The 23,259-nt window shown below is 53.3% G+C and overlaps 2 protein-coding genes across 5 annotated transcripts in view; one reads left to right on the top strand and one right to left on the bottom strand.

Annotated features, from left to right (window-relative positions):
- The first annotated feature begins 2,204 nt into the window (after positions 1-2,204).
- ANKK1 (ankyrin repeat and kinase domain containing 1) lies at positions 2,205-14,621 on the top strand. Its single transcript, XM_019753307.2, has 8 exons — positions 2,205-2,457; positions 7,583-7,877; positions 9,030-9,181; positions 9,405-9,454; positions 10,071-10,226; positions 10,871-10,989; positions 11,623-11,659; positions 12,540-14,621. The coding sequence occupies exons 1-8, from the start codon at positions 2,276-2,278 to the stop codon at positions 13,841-13,843; spliced, it is 2,295 nt and encodes a 764-aa protein (XP_019608866.2). The 5' UTR covers positions 2,205-2,275; the 3' UTR covers positions 13,844-14,621.
- Positions 14,622-21,760: 7,139 nt separating this feature from the next.
- Positions 21,761-23,259, bottom strand: part of DRD2 (dopamine receptor D2) — a 72,683-nt gene continuing 71,184 nt past the window's right edge. For 2 of the 4 annotated variants that reach the window (XM_019753352.2, XM_019753353.2), the window contains one exon: positions 21,761-23,039. In XM_019753352.2, coding sequence (XP_019608911.1) covers positions 22,846-23,039 — 194 coding nt within the window. In that variant the 3' untranslated portion in view covers positions 21,761-22,845. The remainder of the gene's footprint in view (positions 23,040-23,259) is intronic. The other 2 variants (XM_074335464.1, XM_074335465.1) reach the window with 1 other exon arrangement.

Here is a 23,259-nt window from a genome sequence, read left to right as displayed (position 1 = left end):
CATCGCTGAGGTGCCAAAATAAAATGCACTGATAGAGGTCAGTAGGAAGGACTCAGAGCATCTCGGGGCGAAATTCCTATGGCTACAACATGTTTCTTGCCCCTTTCAGTGGGTTTGGGTCACGGTCAGACTATACCTACCTCATTCATTCCCATTCATTCATACCTAGTCCATTCATGGGTAGGAGTGGCAGTTGAAGGTGGCGCTTTCCTCTCCAACTCTCTCCTTTCCACCCACTGGCTGTGGACTTCCCAGCCAGGCAGGACATAGGAACTTCTGCACTCAGACCACTAGAAAAAAGTTAGCAGCCTCTGAGTTGATCTTGCTCTTTCCCAAATCCCTAAGCATTACTCCACTTATTAATGAGGGACCTAGGAGTTTTTTACCTCTGTGACCTTATACTCAGGAAGGTCCCCTCCTTCTACAAATTCTCCTAAAGCTTATCCAAAGACTACCAGGCGTTTGTCCTGGTCCATTTAGGAGACACAGAGGGAGCAGAATGAGCCCAGTCTAATGACTCCAGTTGCTATAGGTATACGCATATATCTATTTTGCCAGATTCTTCAGAAGCCTCAGGGTTGCCTGAACCAGTAGCTTGTCTGTTTCAATGGGTGGGCCTACAGCAACACACCCGGGTCCTGCCTGTTCTCCACTTCCGCCCTTGTAGAGTTCACCCTCCCCATCTCCATTCTCACCCACCCAGCAGATCTCACTGACAGGGATCATCTTCCAAGCTTCTTTTGGGGGAGGGGGTAAGATTTGTCCGGACAGGCAGGCTTGCTCCAGGAGCAATAGGTGTTGTCATGCCCTGCCTTGCTGTAGCCAACGCAAGCCAGGGGGCTCCTTCTGACACTGTCTTTGGGGTATGTCTCCTGCTTTGGATTCAGATTCCATCACCTCCACCCTCTTTCAGGGAGCATGATTCTATTCTCTCTTCTCCCCCTCACCCCATATTCTTAAAGTAAAAGGCTACCCTTTACTCCTCTATGCCTAACCCTTTCTATAGTAACCAAACAGACCTGGGGTAGAATCTCAACCACCACTTATTAGCTATGTGGCCATTCACTACTTACTCTTTTTAAGCCCAGTTCCCTTATCTGTAAATAGGGAGATGTTGACCTCATAACATTGCCATGGATTTAAACAAGATCACATCTGTAAAGTATGTACAGTAGGCAAAGTAGCTACTGATTCTGGGACAAAGTGAATGCTTTGGCCCCTTTGACAACAGTCTCTGAGCCAGTCTCCTGTCCTTACTCTGCTTGCCAGAATTCATCTTGGAGGCAGCATGTAAATTGTTATGGAACGAGCAAGTTCTCCAGCTTCTACCTGGCGTCTGGGCTCACGGCTCATGCCAACACTGTGCTCTGGGAGTCTGGTAGAAGTCATGCTCCAGCTGTTCCCTGAGCCTCATCTCTGGTCCCTCGCAACAAGCCACCCCAACCAGCCAAGGAGAACACCTCCCACAGGGTCAACCCCAGACCGGCACTGATCCCTCTGAGGTTGGGCTGAGGGCAGGGCCAGGAGGGGAGCTCCCTGCAGACAGGTGCCCAGCCTGTCACCCCACTGTTCCTGCTGACCTGTCCTTAGTGACTTTTCGTGCACCGAGGCTGCTTGACAAACAAACAAAACCCAACAACAACAAAGGAAGCATCGAGTCAGCCAGGTCAACAGACTCAGCCCAGAACTTTCTTTACTTCATATTTGCGAAGGGGAGGGGGACAGGCCCCGACACTCAACAGCAGAGACCCCTAGCACAGTCCTGAATCCTTGAGAAACCCTCTGTACATATGAGTTGCATGAATAAATAAATCGACTTCCCCTTACAGTTGGGTGTAAATCAAAAGGGGCCAACTTCTCTGCCAGACCCCTGCTTCCAACTTCAGGACACCTTCTGCTCCCAGCACCACTCCCAGCTCAAGGGGTGAGAGCAGGGGGAAGAAATCACAGGCTGAGACTGAGGAAGGGTGCTGGAGCTAGAATGGGGGCTCTTGGGGTGCTTGGGAGCGACTTACCCTCTTTCCAGCCCCCTGTACCCTCATCATTGCCAGGGGCCTCGGGGTTCAGGTTTGGGTCCATCTCCCCCTCCTTCCCCCTCCGCCCTGCCCTGGCAGTCAGGCTAGGCTCCTCCTCACGAAGGAGGCAGAAAGCCGGCTCTCCTCCCCATCCCCACCCTCCTGGGACCTGAACAGCAGGAAGTGCCAGCAGCTCCTGGAGTGCGGGGGGCCTGTAGGGGCTGTGGGCCGGACTGGGCCGGGCTGGGCCGTGCGACCCCATGGCCATGGACGTGGAGCAGCGACTGGGCAGCCTTACCATCTTCACCCGCGATGACTTCGAGGGCGACTGGCGCCTAGTGGCCAGCGGCGGCTTCGGCCAGGTGTTTCAGGCGCGGCACAAGCGTTGGCGGACCGAGTTCGCCATCAAGTGCTCCCCCGGCCTCCTGCCAGACGCCACCAGGTACCTGCCGGCCCCGCCCCTCTCCTTTTACAGATGAGAAATTGAGTGCAGGGAGCTTCAGAGAGAGGGGGCCCTCGGGGTTGAGACTGAGGATTGTCCCCTCAGCATTTCTAAACTCTACCCAAGTGGGCTGAGTTCCCCAGGCGAGCATGCCTGTTTCTGTACCTGAAATGCAGTTGACACACCCATACCTGTTTGTAGAATCCACAGAGGTCACAGCTGAGCAGGAACTACTCTCCAAGACACCTTTGTGCCATTTGACCTCCCAAACTGGTCCTACCTCTTTCTTTCCAGCACCTCCTTCCTTCTGGATGTCAGGGTGGTAATGACTGCTCTTGGAGGCCCTCTGCCACCCTCATAACCACCCCTAAACTCTCAGGGCAGGCAGGCTGGGCTGGCTGAAAGCTTGTGGCACTTGGCTCAGTGATGCTCAATGGCCTGGCAGGAACCAATCTTCCTTCCCATGGCCATCTGAAGTGGCCCCTGCCCAGGCAGTGCAGGCTGGAGGAGGCCTAGGGGATGGAGACTGCCCAGCCCGCTGGCCGTACATCCTGTCCTTGCCACTTGCTGGCTCTCACATAGGGACCCCTGGGAGGTCAAGCCTGGAATGCTAGTCTCTGTCCTTGTTTTTGCCTCTGACTCCTCCCCCACGCTCATCATATGCACCTGTACCTCCCCTCCCCCCACTGACTTCCCTTTGAAATGGACTCCAGTCTCATTCCTACAGGATTCGCTGGTGCTGGTACCAGCTGTGCACTTGCCCCCTGTGCAGCCATGAAGGAGACACTTGGGGTATGAACCACGTCCTCCTCCTAAGGCTCCTGGGACTTCAAATAGAGGACCTGGGAGGCAACAAGTCCTGTTGACATCTCATTGGATGTTCTTTGCCGTGTTCTCTGAGGTTGCCCCAGGCCCTACACACTCCAGCCAGTCTCTTCTCTAACTCCCAGACCCCCACCTGATTCATGAATAAGGGCAAAGTGAGGTGGCCCCAGACTCACCCATCTTCCTCTCTCAACACCCTCCAGATGGCTTTAGAGTAGAGATAGATTATGCTAGAACTTGTTCAAATCAACTACAGCCTTTCAAGTAAAGAACAAAAGGAAACAGATGGCATTGACAAGAATACACTGTTAGACATTTACAGTAACTTCTGCCATTTTCCCTTCCTAAGTCCTGGGAACTCCCTGTGTGGAAAGGGCTAAGGGATTTAATGCTAATTAATGCCTGCTATGTGTGGAATACTACACTATGCGTGTTACATGTATTACTTCCCTGGATCCTCCTTCCATTTCCTCATTCATTCATCCTCATTCATTGACAAACGCTTGTTGCCCTTCTATGTGCCATGTGTTATGCTGGACCCTGATTTATAATGACAAATGCAACAGCTATGGCCCTGTTCTCCTGAAGCTTACAGCTTGGGGAAGAAAGACATTAACCAGCTAACCCCACGTGTACATGTGTGTTACTGTGAGAAGTAGTACCAGAACAGAGAGATGTATGGTTCTGTGACAGCTTATTAATAGAGCTTGACTGAGATCAGACGAGGCTTTCCTGAGGAAGTTACACTTGAGCTGAAATGTGAAGGATGAGTATGAGTTAAGCAGGTGAAGAGGAGAAAGCTTTCCAGTAAGAGGCAACAGAATGTGCAAGGGTTTTTGGCAGGTGGGGCTTACTAAGTAAAGGATGGGAAAAAGGCTGTTGTATCTGGAGTTGAGTGAGGGAGCAGTAGAAAGTTCTGAGGTGTTTGCAACCATGTGGAGGGGAGGTGGTGACATAAGGAAGTGATCAGAATTGCAGTGTGGAGAATGCATTGGAAGAGTAGAGTGGATTCCGGCTCAGTTAGGAGACTGTCATCATCATTCAAACAAAAGACAATCAGAGTTCTTGACTGGTGTGTGAGTAATAGAGGGAAACGAATAGATAGCACAATATTTAGAAGGTAAAAGTCCACGCAACTTATTGCTGGATTGGCTGTGGGGCCACAATGAGGAGGAGACTGTCAAGGTCAACTGCATGTCTGTCTTGCCCAAAGGAGCTAGGGTCCACTGGAATGTCTACTCTGTGAGAGCAGAGTCTCTGTCTGTTTTGTTCACAGCTCTAGCCCCAGTGTCTGGCATGTAGTTGGTGTTCAATAAATACTTGTTGAATGCTATTGTTGACAATTAATAAATGGAACATGAAAAGAGGTCCAGGTTTGAAGAGGAAGATCACGAGTTCAGTTCTGTACATGTTGAAAAGAATTATCACGTAGACTTCAGAGTAAAGGACTGAGCTAATGATGGTAAAATTTGTGAGTCATTTGTTATATGTGATTGAAGCTAGGGCATGGGTAATGTTAATTCATTCACTCCAAGCAGGGCGTGAACAAAACAGTCTTTTCCTTCATGGAGTTTAGAATCTAATGGAGACAGACAATACATAAGTAAGTAAACAAATAAATTTATCTATAGTGCTTACAACTATCTGCAATTTTCTTGATTAAAATACCTAAGGACAGTTGAGTACTCTGATCTTCCAAGAACACATTTGATCTAGAAATATTAATTTGTTGGCCGTCTGTATGGGGGTTTAAGGATTACTAGAGTTGGGGTAAGGTTGTTATTTTATGTAGATTTGAAATCCTTGCTAATTAGGTACCATTTGAGTAGAGATTTAAGAGCAAGCCACCTAAGAGGTGGCTCTTAGGGAGGAGTGTTCCAGACAGAGGGAACAGCAAGTGCAAAGGTCCTGAGGTGGGAACATGCTTGACATGATAGGGGGGCAGCAAGAGGCCAGTTTAGCAAGGACAGAGTCAGGGCAGGAGTGATTAGTAGGAGATGAAATCATGGAGCTATGCCCAGGGGCAGATCAGGTAGGGCTTTGCAGGCCATTGTATTGGGTTGGTGCAAAAGTAATTGCGGTTCTTGCAATTATTTTTAACCTGTTAAACCGCAATTACTTTTGCACCAACCTAATAAGAACTTTGGCTTTTCCTGTGACTGAGAAGAGAGCCACTGGAAGGGCCTGAGCAGAGCAGTGACATACTCTGACTGACATTTAAAAAATATTAATCTGGCTGCTGGGTTGAGAATAGATGGTGGAGGGCAAGGGGGAGAAGCAAAGGAGTCAATTAGGAGGCTTGGGCCAAGATGCCAATGAGTAGAGGTGGTGAGAAGTGGTCAGATTCTTGCTATATGTTAAAGGTAGAGCTGACAGGATGCGCCGAGGGACTTGGTTGTGGGAAGGAGAGGAAGACAGGATTCAGGGATGACATCAGGACCTTCGAGGATTAGGAGGATGAGAGCCCCATTCACCGAGGTGAGGAAAGCTGAGGGGGAGCAGTTTTCACAGGAGAATCGAGAGTTCAGCTTTAGACACATTAAGTGTCAAATACCCAGTTGGAGATGCTGAGATTGCCTAGAGACGGAGTGTAGAGTATAGGGTGAGAAGAACAGAGAGGGCCTGCGACTGGGCCTAGTGGTCACGTGACAGAATAGGGGCCTGCACAGGAAACAGAGAGGAAGTGACTAGGAAGAGAGGGGGAGAAATCCTGGAGAATGTTGGCACATGGTGGAGGTATGTGAATATTTTGAGGAAAAGAAGAGTGAGAGATCTGACCCATAAACCGAGAACTGAAAACTGTTCATAGGCTAGACCGACATGGGGGTTGTTGGTAACCATAGCAACAGCTGTTCAGTGAAGTACCGAGACCAGAAACTTGATGAAAGCTGGTAGTGGGAGATGAGGAAAGGAGAGAGACAACAGGCATAGCAAATGCTATGAAATTGTGTAATTACTAGTGTTTCCATTTTACAGGTAAGAAACTGAGGCCCAGACAGTTTACTTGCCAAAGGTCATACAAAGAATAAGTGATAAACTGGAATTTCTTCAAATCAGGGCAAAGTGCCCTCAGATCCCTTGTTTTATTTCCGCTTCATGACAAATGTCCAGTTACTGTGAAGTCAAAAGGACACAGAGACATACAAAACATTTTGCAGAGGTGGAGGGGAGCTCTCTGGAATAGTGGAGAAGTAGAGAAGAGAACCTGGACTAGCCAACCTGCCCAGATGAAAAGGGGAGCAGGTGGCTTTTCTTGGAGGTCAGGAGTGTCTGGCTGGCTTCCCAGGGAGGCCCTGTGAGCAGGTTTCCAGCAGCTTCTGACTGCAGTGCCAACATAGCTTTGCAAATACTGTGCTTTTAAAAATGTCATTTCTCCCTAATCCTCATCCCCACAATCCCCAAACAATCTGTAACAATTTACATATTTACTGTTCTCTGGGCACATACAGTGAAAAGAGGAAGAGAGTTTGCAAATGCTTATTTTGCAAAGCTTCCCCTTAAGTCTTGACTTCTGCTCGATTCAACAAAGATGTGTTGTGCTGTGCATAGTAATGTATTGTGGAGAGTAGCAAGATGAATAATTATGGTTCATCCATAAAATGGAATACCATGTAGTTATTACAGTCCTAGGTTCAGGAGAACAGCAATGCAAGGAAGTGCTCAGGCTGTACTAACAGGGACAAACACCCCAGAACAGCCCACACTATGTGATGGAAGGGGAGAGGAAGGAGGAAGGAGTGAACAGGAGGGAGAAAGAGAAACAGATACCTTGGCAATGTATTGTAAAAGAATATACTAAAATATTAACAGGCCACCTCCAGAAGATTAGGTTACTGACAATTTAGTTTTCTTCTTTATAGCTCTCTGTAGTCCCTAGATTTTTCTACAAGGTATCTGTATTATTTCCATAACCAAATGGCAATAAATGATGTGTTAATACAGTAACAAGAGGCATGATATCGGTCTTCTAGGGGCTAGCAGTCCACTGGGGGTGATAAACATATACACAAATGGTCAGAATAAATGGCAGGCTTTTTGTGGCCACTTCTATACAATGGACTTGCTCCTAAATTTGCAAACTCCTTTACTTCCTGTCTTATTGCTGCTGGCCACCCAGACCCTAGTCTGTACATCTTGCTGGGCATCCTTTCATGTCTGTCTTTCCTCCTCTACTACCTTGCAAGCTCCCAAGGCTACTCTGGGTCTCCACAGTCTGGCATCAAGCCTAATTTGTGTGTTCTGCTAGTGGCTCTTGTAATTAACGGTCGCCTCCTTCCATCTCTCACTCCCGCCCACAAAGCTCCGATGTGAATTGCCTCATTGAAGAAGCCACCAAAATGGAGAAGATCAAGTTTCAGCACATCGTATCCATCTACGGGGTGTGCAAGCAGCCCCTGGGGATTGTGATGGAGTTCATGGCCAATGGCTCCCTGGAGAAGATGCTGCCCACCCACAACCTCTGCTGGCATCTCAAGTTCCGAATCATCCATGAGACCAGCCTGGCCATGAACTTCCTCCACAGCATTAAGCCACTTCTGCTTCACCTGGACCTCAAGCCAGGCAACATCCTCCTGGACAGCAACATGCACGTCAAGGTAAGGGCCCTGGTCAACCTCTCTGCCCCCTTTTCACTTTGGAGTCTCCTCCAGGTGAGCAGGAATATCTTGAGCCTGTCAAGAGTTTTAAGCAGCTCCCTTCATGGACAAATACTGAAGGAAGGGATCACACCTAAAACAGGTAGAACAGCAGTGAAATTTGATGCCTGAAGCTGGGTATTAGGACACCTGCAATAACCTCTTTGGCCCTGAGTCTTCCACTTCTGATGTGGGTCGAGTAATCCCTGACCCTCCTATTCTTTGCTTCCAGTGAGGATGTATACAAGTGAGGTGATCCCTAAGCAAGGTCATTTTTGCAGTGCCTGAAACATGCCACCCTTTTTTTTCTGCCCCACGACTTTTGCATATTCTGTTCCCGCTGCCAGGAACACCCCCACCCCTTCTTTATCTAGCAAAGACCTACTCATCTTTCAGCTCTTGGCTTAAACATCACCTCCTCAGGGAGGTTTTGTCTGATCCACCCCCCAGGCCCGCTGCATACCCCCATTTTACCCTTTACATCTCTTTACATTGCTAACCCCAATTGTAAGTATATAGGCATATGTGAAACTATGTCATTAGTGACTATACCCATATCTGAATAAGCACTTAGGACGGTAATGGGCATGGTGGGGAGGGGCTTGTCATCTTTTCTATCTGCTGGCTGATCCTCAGTACCCAGCCTAGTTGGCACTCAGTGAATGGTCAGCTGGTGTATGAATGAATCAATGGATGGAAGTAAAGCGGGGATAAATGTCTATGGTATAAATGCTTCAGGGCCTGTGCAGGTTGGATGAACAGAAGCTCACCAAAGGTAGCAACTTTAGCCATCATCGCTCTGGATAAAGGCAACACCTGCCAAGTACTTGCTGTGTGCCAGATGTTGTCGTAAGGGAGTTTTGCATATTACTCACTTAATGCTCACAATAGCACTATGAGTTAAGTACTCATATTAGTTCAGTTTTATAGATGTGGAAACTGAGGCTCTGAGACGATAAGTAACTTATCCAAGCTCATACAGGTCGTGCATGGTAGAGCTGGGAGAGAGCCCAGGCTCTTAACCACTACACTAGTGGAAAGGGGTGGCAAATCAAGGCAGTTTCCTGGGAGTAAGACTGTTGCTGCCTGTCCCCACCTCTGGCTTCCTCCCAGATTTCAGACTTTGGCCTTTCCAAGTGGATGGAACGGTCAACCCGGATGCAGTATATCGAGAGGTCGGCTCTGCGAGGCACCCTCAGCTACATCCCCCCTGAGATGTTCCTGGAGAGTAACAAGGCCCCAGGGCCCAAATACGATGTGTACAGGTGAGAGGGAGGCTGGGCTCCATCCCCGTACCCAGGAGGTAGCTTGTTGTCACCACCCTGCCTGGACCCCATGGCTCAAAAGGCAGGGCAGGACAGGGAGGAGGTATGGAAGGGGACTCTGGCTGGAGAGGCTTTGTCTGGGACTGTGCGGTGTGTGGGACCCCCCTGATCGGTGACCCGGGACATCTGAGAGTCACTCAGGGACACTTTTCCCCATCTGCAGCTTCGGGATTGTCATCTGGGAAATCCTCTTCCAGAAGAAACCATACTCAGGTAGCAGACCATGGTCCCTCAGATGGGGTCCTGGAAGGGGCTGTGGGAGGGCGGAGGGTTTGTGGGGGCAAGACAAGTGGCAGGTTTGTATTGGGGGAACCATCTTCTCTTCAGGGGTTCCCATCACACCCTCCTTCCTTAGTCCCCCTTCTTTCTAAAGCTCACTTTATAGTAAAATGCAGGGCAAACGTCAGCTGAGACTATGCTTTCTGGCTCTAATTCCTCTGCTTTCAATATTCTTCCTGCATCTCCCACCCCCACCCCTGCCATCTAGAATGCCAGGTACATAGACTGTTAGGAAACTGGGATAACCCAACAAAGTTGAAAGTCAAGTCCGTAACGAGGCCTGTTGGTCAGTCCTGCTGTCTTTGGATAGCAAAGGCCTGCAAAGTAGGGCCATTTCTGGTCTTGGCCAGGGAAGCGGCTGGAGCTGCACCAGAGACTCAGTTGCTCAAATCAGAGCCTCAGGTGGGCCTGCAATCTAGCTGTTTACTCCCCAAGCATTTATGGAGCCCCTGCTGCAGATCCTCTGAGCCCCTGCCTCCCGGCCAGCCTCTCTGCTCCCCCCCCCACTCCAACCTCCCAGCACCCGCACAGCCTGGACCTCCTCTTGCAGGCCTCAACATGATAACCATCATCATCCGAGTAGGTACAGGCATGAGGCCCTCCCTGCAGTCTGTCTCAGATGAGTGGCCAGGCGAGGCCCAGCAGATGGTGGACCTGATGAGGCGCTGTTGGGACCAGGACCCCAAGAAGAGGCCCTGCTTTCCAGGTCCTCATCCAGCCCGACCCGCCCAGGGACTGGGGAGTGAGCGGGGCCAGGTGTGAAGGGGCCAGGAGAGGAGATGATGGAAGGGCTCTGCAGAGAGAGGCCTGCATGGCACTGAGGCAGGCTGGCAATGGGGGCAGGGACAGCTGAAGACTGCAGTGGTCTGGCCTCTGGGGGCTGATATATGCCCCTGTGGAAGGTGAGTCCAAGCCCTTGTTGCCGGAAGGCAGCTGGGCCTGGTTCTGCTGTTGCTGAATTCAGTTACTACACTGTCCTCATCTGTAAAATGGTCCCAGACCATGAGATCACGGGCATGGATGGACCCTGGGGTTACCCACTCTTTCGGGGACTATGAAAATAGGCATATATGTGTAAGTGTGAGCATCTCAGAGATCACCTAGTCCTTCCCTCCATCTTATGGAAAAGGACTGACCGTCAGAGGGTCCGTGACTTGCTACATGTGGCCCCGTTGCGCCAAGGCTGGGACCCATCTTTCCTGCCTCCTGGTACACATGTATGGATGTGTGTGAGCCCAGGAATAAATTTCGGGGTCGGGGGGGGACACAGAAATTGTAGCGTATCTAAAATGGGGGAGGGACTGCTGGCTAGCCTGTTACTTCTCTTCCTCTCTCTCCTTCATGGAGCAGACATAGCAGTTGAGACAGACATGCTGCTGTCTCTGCTCCAGAGCCCTGTGGCAGACCCTGAGAGTGAGGCTCTGGCCAGGAAGGTGTCCTGCAAACCATCCCTGCGCCGGCCCCCAGAGGTGAGTGTGGTATGCTGGGTGTGGTCTCAGGATGCATGCGCAGGTATGGCCTCCTCAAGGCCACGTGGTGGAGGGGTTCTGTGGGGACCGGGAGCCAGCCACATTCTGCTGGCCAAGTCAGGCTGCCCACCTGGGACACCTTTTCCTAATTTGCACAAAGGTGTTCTAAGGGCTAGTGGTGGCCATGGTTAGGCCTCTGAGAAGGACGTTCCTTCTCTTAAATGTGTGGGATGTAGCAGAGCCTGTCGTGCAGAGGGAGACAGTGCTCCCAGGCTTCCACACCATGGGCATCAGTGCCATTATTCTGCCATCCTGTCCATCCCCTAAGGTGGGAACCAGCTGTGGGTTAGTGCGGAGCTCTTGGCTGAACCCACAGAGCCACCTTGCTTTCCATGCAGCCCAAGGGTAAGTCAAGGCCCTGGGCTACCTCTTTCTGGCAGAGTCTCCCTTGCTCAGAATTTTCCTTTAGATGTAGCTGGTGGTAGAAATGGCATAGAAGAGGGTCTCCTAGGACAGGTGGGAAGCAAATCCTAGTGATGGAGAGCGCTGAAGAGAGGGAAGGTGTGGACGACGGCACATGCCAGAACTGTCCTGCCTGATTCACCCCTGTGTCTTCTGGTTCCCCACCCCCAGGTCAGTGAGGAGGTCAACCAAGAGCTAAGAGACAGCGGTGAGTCCAGAGAGCCACAGCTGGAACCAGATATTCACAATGGAAGAGGAAGTGGAATCAAATCATACCTTTTCCCCAGGCCCCCACCCTTGTCCCCAGGCCTGCTGCAAATCAGGAGCTGGTGTGTCCCTTTCCTGGCACCCAGCTCCATGTTCCAGAAATGCCCATGCCCTTGGGGGTCCTGGCTCTGCTTTCCCTTCAGGTCTGTGCTCTTGCAAGGGCAGCTTCCCCCCTTCCTGCCCTAGCAGGTAGGGCATTGGTTTTCACCTGGCTGCACATTAGAATTTCTTGGGGAATGAAAAAAAAATACTGTTGCTGGGGCTCCCCTGGACTAATTAAATCGGAATCTCTAGGGGGAGGAGGTGGCCTGGCAGTGATGTTTTTGTTTGTTTTGGAAATTGTTGCTTTCACTTCTAATACGCCTCTGGGTAGAGTAGGGAGAAGTGAGTCTCAGGAGGAGTTCAGGTCTCAGAGCTCCTCCACTAATTCATTTTCACCTTTCATTTACTTCCTTTGGGCCAAGTACTCCTCTGAAAGGTCTTCCTACACAATTTGTCCTCAGAGTGGCAGTAAGAGGTGGACATTGTTGTTGTCCCTTTTACGGATTAAGACCTGGAAGTTCAAAGGGGCAGAGTTGGCTAAGCTCACATGATGCTAAGGGTGGGTCCCTATGTGAAGAACTGCCTCCTCATCCTTATGTGAAGAACTGCCAGACCCAGTTCTCTAGGGCAGTGGATCCTGCAGAGAGATTTGTGCTTTCAGGAAAGACACTTCTATAGTCTCTGTTCCTGGATGGTACTTCCAGGAGGCAGGGGGATGGCCAAAATGACCTCCAGACAGGTCAGAGGTCCTTTTTTCAGCCCTGTTTCTCTCCCAGCAGATTCAGGAGACCACTTAAAGGGGGTTCTGCAGCTCTCAGACAGTGAAAGCCTGGTCCCAAGCGATGAGGAGCTGCGCATCTATGAGAACAAGGTCACCCCACTCCACTTCCTGGTGGCGCAGGGCAGTGTGGAGCAGGTGAGGCTGCTGCTGGCCCATGAGGTCGATGTGGACTGCCAGACAGCCTGCGGCTACACCGCCCTCCTCATCGCCGCCCAGGACCAGCAGCTCGACCTCTGCACCCTGCTCTTGGAGCACGGCGCTGATGCCAACCTGGCCGACGAGGATGGCTGGGCCCCACTGCACTTTGCAGCTCAGAACGGGGACGACCGCACCGCCCGCCTGCTCCTGGACCACGGGGCCCGTGTGGATGCCCAGGAGCACGAGGGGTGGAGCCCACTCCACCTGGCTGCGCAGAACAACTTTGAGAATGTGGCACGGCTTCTGGTCTCCCGTCAAGCTGACCCCAACCTGCGTGAGGCTGAGGGCAAGACCCCTCTCCACGTGGCCGCCTACTTTGGCCACGTCAGCTTGGTCAAGCTGCTGACAGGCCAAGGGGCGGAGTTAGATTCTCAACAGAGAAACCTGAGGACACCACTGTCCCTGGCGGTGGAGCGAGGCAAAGTGAGGGCCGTCCAGCACCTGCTGAAGAGTGGGGCAGCCCCTGATGCCGTTGATCAGAATGGCTACAGCCCCCTGCACACTGCAGCTGCCTGGGGCCGGTACCTTATCTGCAAGATGCTGCTCAGGTATGGGGCCAGCCTTGAGCTGCCAACCCAGCAGGGGTGGACACCCCTGCATCTAGCAGTCTACAGGGGCCACCTGGAGATTATCCACTTGCTGGCTGAGAGCCACGCAGACTTAGGGGCTCCCGGAGGCATGAGCTGGACCCCCCTGCACCTGGCTGCCCGCCATGGGGAGGAGGTGGTGGTGGCAGCACTGCTGCAATGTGGGGCTGACGCCAATGCCGCCGAGCAGTCAGGCTGGACACCCCTCCACCTGGCGGTGCAGAGGGGTGCTTTCCTGAGTGTCATCAGCCTCCTGGAGCACGGCGCAGACGTCCATGTCCGTAACAAGATGGGATGGACACCTGCCCACCTGGCAGCCCTCAAGGGCAACATGGCCATCCTCAAAGTGCTGGTCAAAGCCGGGGCCCAGCTGGACATCCAGGATGGGGTGGGCTGTACACCATTGCAGTTGGCCCTTCGGAGCCAAAAGCAGAGCATCGTGGCCTTCCTAGAGGGCAAGGAGCCCTCACTGGCTGTTCTGGGCAGTGCTGAGCCTGGAGACCAGACGGAAGTGTAGACAACCTGGGATCTCCTTACCATAAGGAAAAGGGGTTGGTCTGGCAGCCCCTTCCCTGTACTTGCCACTAGCCCCTTCGACCTTGAAAGGAAACAGGAAACTGGTCCCCTGGGTGATGGAGGATGGGGAGAGGTACACTGAGGTTGTAGCTGGGGAAGGGTCTGGCTTGGAAAGCACCTCCTCCAAGAATGTCTGGCAGACCTCTGGCCTTCTCCTCTTCCTGTAGCTGGACTCAAGCCCCCAAAGTGAATTCCCTCTTCATTCCCAAGACTCCTGCCACTTGCCCTTGGGCTCACAGGGGTCCTTGTATCCAAGGAACCTTCTCTGTAGACAAAGGGACGCATGGAGGAGACAGAAGTACTCCTTCCCAGCTCAGGTCTGTGTGACTTGGCCCCTTACCTGGGCGAGGCTGGGAGAGCCAGACACCTGTGCTTTGTGCAAGGGGCAGGAACTAAACGTTCAAAGGAAATTCTACTTACCATTTAAGCCGCAGCCAGCCTCCTGTTGCTGTACTGACCACACCTTCCTGGTGGCCCCTTTCCCTGCGCCTGGGTCTCCCACCTAGTCTCTGGGGCTGAAGGAAGGGTGGTCCTACGAGTGATGCTATGGGGACATGGTCCCTGGTCTCCCTGCCCCACCCTTTGCTCTGTCCAGTTACATGGCCACGTTTCAAACTCTGAAGTCAATAAAGCTGTGGATTTGAGTCTCCCCTCCAGAGATAGACTGGTCTGTGGGGCTGAGTTATGTGTAGGGGCCAGTAATGTTAGTATGGTGCAGGGTGTGTGTGTGTGTCTGTGTGTGTGTGTGTGTGTGTGTGTGTGACAGAGACGGACAGACAGGTACATGTGTGAGTTCACACAGGATAAGGAAGCAAAGGCAGAGTTGGGCAGTAGGGTGGGGTGGTGACAGTGAAGAAGGTTATCTGGGCTCCATGTGGTCCTCTCAGGGCAGGGGCTTTACAGCAGCAGCTCAGAGAGCGCTCTTGTGACCACACCCTGGCCACCCACCGGCTGGCCTGGCCTGGCCTGCTGTTTGTGGGCAGGTTGGGACAGGCTGGTGCTGCTCACGTTAACCCCATGTGACTGGGCCCTGGCTCAGCAGCCAGCCGGCATCTTCCTCTCTCACTCCGCCAGGGTTGCCAACCATTGGGAGGGGGTGAGGCGGGGCTGCAGGTGGGGCAAGACGGGTAACCTGGGGGTCCTATCCTGCTCCTCTCTACCTTTCCACACTACTAGAGCAGGCCCTCTAACTCAAGGATGTTTTGTAATTGTCAGAGAAAAGGAATGTTCTGCCCCAAATAATGGCCAGCTTCAAACTCAGCCAGTTGGCAGGCCCACCATTGTGTGTCTTCCTCCTGGGCTGGGAGCGGGGCCACCAGTCAGCGGCCTCATATCAGGCTGACAGCGGAGGAGCAGAGGAAACCTGCTGCCTCGTGGTGCCAGCCTTGTGAGCCCTGGACACTTCACCCAGCCATGCCACAGCCTGTGGCCACCACTGAGAGCCCCAGGAGCAGCACTGAGCTGGATTGTGCCCTACAACAACAGCTGTAAATCAAGTCTGCACGTTAGAATCTCTTGGGTGAGGTGTGTGGTTGGGGGGCATATGGAGGGGCTTGTCAAATACCTGGCCCTACAATTAACCAATTAATCCAGAATCTCTGGGGTGGCATCCTGCTGTTAGCTGGAGAGCAGCCAGGGCTGAGAACAACCACCAGGGGGCTCTCTCTCTCTCTCTCTCTCTCTCTCTCTCTCTCTCTCTCTCTCATCTCTGTCCTTCATATGTGTACTCATGGAAACAGTCACTGGCCAGCAGCCCAAGGTGGTGGCCCTTTTCTCTCCTGGTTGAATGAGGGGGGATTCCTGAGGACTGAGGCAGGGGGCACTCAGTAGACTGTCCCATCCTCCTACAGGGATCCCTGCAAGCTGCCTGGCCCCTTCTCCTTGTTCTCCCTGAGACTGAGTCTTAGGCAAGACAGGGAGTTAAACACACTCCTGGGAGTTCTGTCTTCCCTAGAACTTGGCTGGAGTGGACGGTGGAAGGGGAGGGGGCACAGTGCTGTTTTCTTCTTGCACCCTGGGTCTGGCTCCGGGTCTAGGATTCTGCATGAGCCTGAGAAGGGGTATGGGCTACACGTTCACAGCTGGTAAGCTCAAATCAATTCATGGGAATGGCCTGGAATGAACTACAGGGGTCACTACGGTCTGGTTTGTTCTAGTGGAAAGCGTTTGAGGGAAGACCTTGAAGAAAGGAGTTAGAAAAGGTAAATGATCCTTTTCCATCGATTGTCCTATGAATGGCAGGGATCCCATGGTGATGCAGACGGGACTAGCTCCAGGAATCATTTCCATCCCAAGGACCAGGTTGAGCTCCTGAGACCCTTGCTTCCTCTACTTCCTTCCTCCCAGAGGTAACTGAGGTAGGGATTTGGGGACAGCTCTGGCCAACATAGCTCCATCATCTACTAGCATCTTCTCCCTTTTCAAGCCACCCCTTTCCAGACACAGACCCATCAGACATACCCAGCATCTACTTTGATCCCATTTCAACACGGCTGCCTTCTAGTGGTTTCCTAAGGATGTTTAGAAGGGGATTTTAGTGAGGCCCTTCAAATTCCCAAGGAGGGGGTATCTAGTTGAATTTCAAACCCTGTTTAGGGGGGATTGGGATGGAGGAGGATGGGAACTCTTCAATTTCCTACTGGGTGTTTCCACATGGAGGTCCTATTGACCGTTTAAACTCAACGTGTCCCAAACTGAGCATTCCCTTCCCCTCCACAAGCCTGCTTCTCACCCTTTCCCCTTCATTTGAGTGGAAGGTATCCAAACTCCTAACGTAGGAGTCACTCTAGACCAGCCCGTCCAACACAACTTTCTGAGACACTGGGAACGAAAACCTTCTCTGTCTGCAACTGTTCAAGAAGACAGCCACCTCGTCCGTGTGCTACTGAGCACTTGCAATGCGGCTCGTCCCGACGAGGAACCAACATTTTAATTTCACTAAGTTAAATTGAAGCAGCCACGTGTGGCTAATGGACAGTGCGGTCTGTAGGGCCCAACTTGCCTGCCCCTGCCCCTGAAGCCTTCTCTGACTGCCTGGCTGGAGATGCTGCCCTGTATCAACACCCCCTGCAGTGAGGCTCTGAAAACACTGCCTTGCATAGGGCAAGCCTCCTTGCTGCCTCAGCATTTCTGCATTCCATGCACTCCTCCCTCAGGACGCCCTCCAAGCTTGCTGAACTAAATTATGGCAGCAGGATTGTTGCTGTATCATAAGGGACAGAAGGTGGTTGCCGGGCTGGACTGAGGCAGGGGAGGGAAGCTCTGGGGTCAGTGTAGTGGAAAGACCACGGGCTTTGAAGCAGGGGAGACCTGGGTGCAAATCCTGCCATCCACTAAGGTGTGACCTTAGTTGCTGAAATGTTCTTAGCCTTGGCTGCCTTAATGCTTATTCTCACTGGCTGGTGGTAATAATGGAATCAGACACCTGGTGGGTCAAAGGGCAGAGCAGTGAGTAAACATTCAACACATGAGTTTCTTGCAGCTACTCCTAAGTCTGAGGAGTTTTCCTCTTGGCAGGGGGCATGGACAAGCCAGCTTTTGGGGATCCATTTGACAGGATGCTCATAGAAGCCACTGCCAATTTTCCTTTGCCAGCCTATCCAGGGGAGGAAGGGGTGGCTCTCCTGCAGTGCCTCAGTGTGGACTGTGACACTGATACCCTTTGGGACATGCCTAAGATAACGTCAAGTCAGCTGTCAGGCGGGGGCAAGCCCCACTAGTAGGTCGTGCCCACGGACCCACAGCTGCGATGACTGTCCAGATTGGAGTACCCTGAGCCCCAAAAGCCAGACGGGGTGAGTGCCAGCAAAACAACGTGGCCATGTCTACATCCACTGTGCCTCCAGATGGGCAGAGGCAGTGTGAAGGCTCAGCCTTCACAGAGAGGAGGGCGGGATGAGGAATATAGCAACTGTGGGAGAGAAGCAGGAGGGACGCTGCGGAGGAGGCTGGGGCCTGAGGTTGGGTGGGGAGCAGGGCAAGGGACAGGTGACTGCTGCAAGCTTTTCGGGCTCTAGATTGCAGAGCAGCACCTGTGGGGAGAACTAGACCATGGAACTTGTCTCCTGAGGCAATTTCCTCCCTCTCTTGCCTACTCCAGTCTTTCCCAGCGATGGTCACAGTGTGGAGCCTGGTCTCTGTAGACTATACTTTCATGGGGCCAACTAGACAAGAGTGTGTGGAGTTGGGCCTGGTCAGAAAAACCCGGAAGGTGTGCATGCCGGAACTTTGTTCCTGCAAACTCCGCAGCCCCTCCCCATACCCCAAGTGGCGACCCCTCACCCCTGGCCTGAACCCCATCCTTCACTTCACCCACAGCATCTGCCCCGAGGTGTCAGGGAGGCTGCCTCCCTCGCTCCAGCCTCACACACATCTCCGGATCACAGGATAAAGCCAAGGGTGAAGTTGGAAGAAAGCACAAGCGAGTGCAATGGTCCCACAGCGTTTCCTATGGACTTGGAGCTGCCACAGCTCCAGCCAGCAGTGAAAGGCCTCTCCAGATGCCCTCCAGGCTGGATGTGCTGCCCAGCAGTTCTCATGCCACTTTATTTGCCAAGTAGCAGAGCTGGGATGGGAGAGGGAGTGGGAAGTTGTTCTTACCAGATACCTCCTTCTCCCTGTCCCCCAGAACCCCACGAAGCCAGGGTGGGTGTACTCCACCAAAGATGGTCTGCTCTCCCCGCCAGCTTCCTGCTTTCCCAGACCCCCCACCCCCAGAACCAGAACCAGGGGCCGCTGGTTGGCAAGAGAAGACCCCCAGGCACAGGATACCCAGATTCTGGCCTCCTATTACTGAAACTGCACTAAAAACAGCACCCCGGCCCTGCCTCCCCACCCTCCACCACGCACATATTCCCATGCTCAAGCAGCCACAGTGGCTGTCAGGCTATTCACAGGCAGCCTTAGGGTGGCACCCTATGATTCTAGTCCCAAATGTTTTTCCCTTTTTTCTCTCCCTTTTTAAAAAATCTTCTGACTACACTAGGCTCCTCCAGCTTTGCTCAGGGATGGTCAGGAGGAATGGATAATATGTAGAGTCAGAAGACCTGGATTCAAAGGCCAGCCCTGCCTCCCAGACAACGCCCTCTGTGTGAGAGAGGCTGCTCCTCTGTAACGGGAGCATATGGACTGACCCCCGGGTTAGGAGGAGACCATGTGGGGCAAGGCCCACAATGGCCCTGCACAGATAGGAGCTCGCATCACAGACACCGCCTGGGGCCTGGGGCCGGGAGGGCAGGGAGGCAGTGATGCACAGGGCTGGGCCATGCATCCTGGGGACAGGGATGGTGTGGGAAGGGATTCCAGGTAGGTGGGCACACTGAAAATGCCCCCCAAGGCAGGCCAGTCCTCACCGTCCCTGGTTGCAGGCAACTGGCTGCCCCTGTTCTGAGACCACAAGGGAAACAGGCTCTGCAGTCTCTTCTTTCGGGGCCCTCCTGCCCCACATTCGGAAAGTCCTTTGAGCACTCTTCTTGCTGTCACCAATTTCCTACCTACTTGTTCCAGGCCAAGGCACGCCAGGGCTGCTGCATCCCACATTATCCTGGGAAACGGGGCCCGGGAGCTGGGCAGCACATGTCCATGGCAGTTGTCTCCAAGCTAGCTAGGGCTCTGCCATGGTGGATGTGGAGTCCTTTGTTATTGTGTGATTGTCTGATCTACGCCATTGTCCACTGGACTGCGAACTCCATGAAGGCAGAGATCCATTTTATTCCCAGCACCTTGCTCAGGGCCTGGGACACAATAGTTGCTCAATAAGTATTCACTAAGACAATGGCTGGGTGGGTGGATGGAGTGACAGTTTCTCCTGCACTACTCGCCTTTTCAATTACCAGCACATTCCCTCAGCCTGTGGCCACCTAGGACTCCTCCGGAACCCACTAGGGGAAGAATAAGGGCCTGAAGCTTTGAAGTCTTGTAGTCACATGCGGACATCTGAGAAGACATATGCAAAGTGCCCAGCTGTGCCTGACCTAAAAGGCTCACTCCTAAAGTGGTGTTTCCTGGCTGTGCTCTGAGGGTGGGGTGGGGAGGTGGGGGGTAGGCTCCACAGGCTGTACAGGCAGATGAATGATCCTTTGATTTAAAAGCATTTTATGAGAAAGACAGGCACAGAAAGCAGAGAGAAGAGAAAATTAGAGGGCTGCAGCCCGCCCAGCCTCCGGCTCTCTCTTTCCGCCCTCGCTGTCAAGGCAAAGAGGCCACGGTCAGGGCCTCTTGGGAAGGAGCTAGAGCCTGGGCCACCCCCTTCCACCTTGGTGTTCCTGGGCCCTGCACCCATTCCTTTGCCCCTGAAGTACTGAGGGGAGAGCGGGTGGAGCCCAGCCCTCCCCCTGCCCACTCTAGCTGTCAATCTGCTTTCTGGCAGAAAGACTTGAAGTTTCATGACAGCTGTGGGCAACTTTCCCCAGCCCCGCCTCCCGCCCATGCCTGCCCTCTTCCCCTCTTCCCTGTGCCAGAACCCTCCCAAAACTGCTCTGAGGTTGCCTTCCCTCCCTCTCTCGTTCCTTTCCTTCTTCCCACCCTTCCTTCTTCCTTCCTTCCTTTCTCTTTTTCTCTCTCCCTCCCTTTGTCATCTCGTCCAATCCCCCACCCGATAAACCTGTGTGACCTCATAAGACTTCTGATGACGAGATGAAGTTTCAAGCTCCCATCCAGGTCAAGACCTTCCATAGACTGAGTGTGTGGTGTGTGTGTGTGAGTGTGAGTGTGCTATGTGTGCATGTGTGTGCACACACGTTGGCTATGGCATGTGTACCAGCAGCTGAGAGGTCCCTGGGGTTTCTAGCTCCCTTGGGGGCCTGGTGTCTTCTCCAGGAGGTAGTCACTGGGTTATTGACCCCCTGAGCTGGAGGAGGGCACTATTTTGCCCACGTCCGGGCGCTCCTGGGGTCAGAAGCCTCTCCAACGGCTCAGGGCTACATTCAGGTTCAGGGAGGAGATCAAAGTCCATAATTAAGTGTTCAGGGCAAGTTAAGTGCTCCCAACTTTGGTGCTAAAAATACTGTATTTAGTATGCAAATTATGCCCTGACAGCTCCCTAGAGCCTAAGCCCGTGGGTGCTGGCACCTTGTTTGTCATCACTGCTGTTATTCTCAAGGAGGTAAGAATATTCCTCCTTCACTGGGTTGATTTCTATTTCACTTTTAAAAAGCCAAATTTCTGTTGTTGGGTCAGTACCAAGTTGTAGCCCCAGAAGGCTTGGAGCTGTGACTGGCCTGGAGGCCATGAGGAGGGAGGCCACGTCACTCAGGGCCTCCCTGCCTCCCCAACCTGCCCCAGAGGAACGGGGTCCTGATGCGATGCAGAGGACAGGGCAGGGGGCAGGCACAAACACAGCACAGCTGGCACCTCAAACGCCACCTTGTCCGTGGAGCCTTCTCCGCCCTAGTGGGCAGGAGGGCTAAGCATTGGTCCTTCAGCGGTACCAGGACCTGGAGAAGAGGAGGTGGAAGAGGGACAGCCTGGCTTCCCTCGGGTGGGCCCCTGCTGCTTTAGCGATGAGGGAGCTCTGTGGATGCCTGGGTTCCCTTTGGAAATGTTCTCCCCTCCCATCTTGGTTGACAGTCGAGGGTCAGGGCCACCCAATGGCAGGACTGAGAAGGCTCCTGGCAGCTCTGGAGGAGAGGACAGAGGATGGCGCAGGGGAGAAACACACAGGCACACACATCTTCTTGGTCCTCCTGGGGCAGGTTCTTTCCTCCTTTTCCCCAAAGTCCTGCCACCCTGATGGCTCTTTTGTGGAGGGTCTGTAGAAGGCCTCTCCAACTCCATCCCCAGCACAGACACAGGGATTTTCTACACCTGATGTGGAGGACGAAGGTGGCACTGCGCCCTTGCACCCGAGGGGCCTCGGATGTGACTCTTGTCAATGTTTTATTAGTTTGGAGCGTGTGTAGTGATGTTACAGAGTCTGGGACCCAGGGGCTCCCTCAAGCTGCAGCTTCCCCTCCTCCCTCAGGGCAGGGCCTGGCAGGCCAAGTGGTATTCAGCTGCCTCTTAACCATAGGCTCCTCTAAGGCAGAGGCAGTGGAAAAGGAAGGGGCAGGGGAAAGAGAAGAGGCAAAAGGAAGAAAAAAGGAAAGTGGTTTTGCGGCATAGTGTGGCAGGAGACAGCCCCTCAAAGAACTTCAGGTACCCCAACCCCGGCCCCAGACATAGTCACAAGCCACCTTCCCCAGCTGCCCCCAGGCTGGCCTGACATTTGCTAAGAGAAGGGGTGCACCTGAGTCCATCGCGAGGCAGCAGAGTAGGCTTAGGGGTGGGGTCCCTCTCCCCACAGGCCCTCCTGGGGCCCTCCCCTCAGGGAGCGTGGAGCCAGTGAGGTGGGGTAGGACCCACTGCTATGGGAAATAGAGGACCCTGTCAGGTGGGAGGAGTGGAGATTTTTGGCTTGGACTTCCCTGGGGTTCATCTTGTGGTCTGGTATTTACATGGGTCTCCCCAGACTGAAGTTACCTGGGCCCTTGGCAAGACATCTGGCTTTCCTGGTGTGGGCCTTGTGGGCTGTGAACTCCATCTCTCCCCACCGCCCGATCCAGCAAAACCTGTGAAGGCCAGGCTGAGCCCAACAGAGGGCGCAGACTCTGAGCCAAGACTCTGGCCCCAGCAACTCCAGAGCCCCAGAAAAAGTTCAGAGAAGGCGGCTGCGTCTTTGGTGCCAAGGAGAGGAGGGCTGAAAGTGGAAGAGGGACTCTGAGCTGCCCCTGAGCCATGGGGTCCAGCCTGAGGGCTGGCACCGTGCCTAGCTTTCTACACTACCCTGGCAGAGTGAGGGTGTGCAGCAGTGAGGGACGTGGCGCCAAGCTAACACTGCAGGGCCTGCCGGGGGAAGAGAAGGCCAAGCCCACCCAGCGTCCTCCTGCCCACGGCTCCCAGGCACTGAGGCCGGGCTGGCCTGGGCAGGAGGTGGGCAGCAGGATGTGGTGAGGGTGGGCAACAGCGTCAGCAATGGAGGATCTTCATGAAGGCTTTACGGAACTCGATGTTGAAGGTCGTGTAGATGATGGGGTTCACAGCACTGTTGACGTAGCCCAGCCACGTGAAGGCGCTGTACAGGACAGGCGGGATGTTGCAGTCACAGTGAATGTTCAGGATGTGTGTGATGAAGAAGGGCAGCCAGCAGATGATGAACACGCCTGGGGGAGAGGGGGGCGGTCAGGCTGGCCGCGAGGCCAGGGGGAGGCTGCGCTGGGATGGCTCACACTCGGTGGGCACGTGGGTTGTGTGCTGCAGACCCTGGCCCAGGCCTTGGCACATGTGCTGTCACATAGACTGACATCCATCCCACCTGCTCTGCCTGACTCAGGACCACCTGTTAGGGTGGGATCCTTGTGTGAAGTCATCGTGTGCAAGGAG

The sequence above is a fragment of the Rhinolophus sinicus genome, linkage group LG06 (genome assembly GCF_036562045.2).
Source record: "Rhinolophus sinicus isolate RSC01 linkage group LG06, ASM3656204v1, whole genome shotgun sequence".
Lineage (NCBI taxonomy): Eukaryota > Metazoa > Chordata > Mammalia > Chiroptera > Rhinolophidae > Rhinolophus > Rhinolophus sinicus.
The sequence above is the reverse complement of the archived record's forward strand: the minus strand, read 5'-3'. Positions and strand labels throughout refer to the sequence as shown.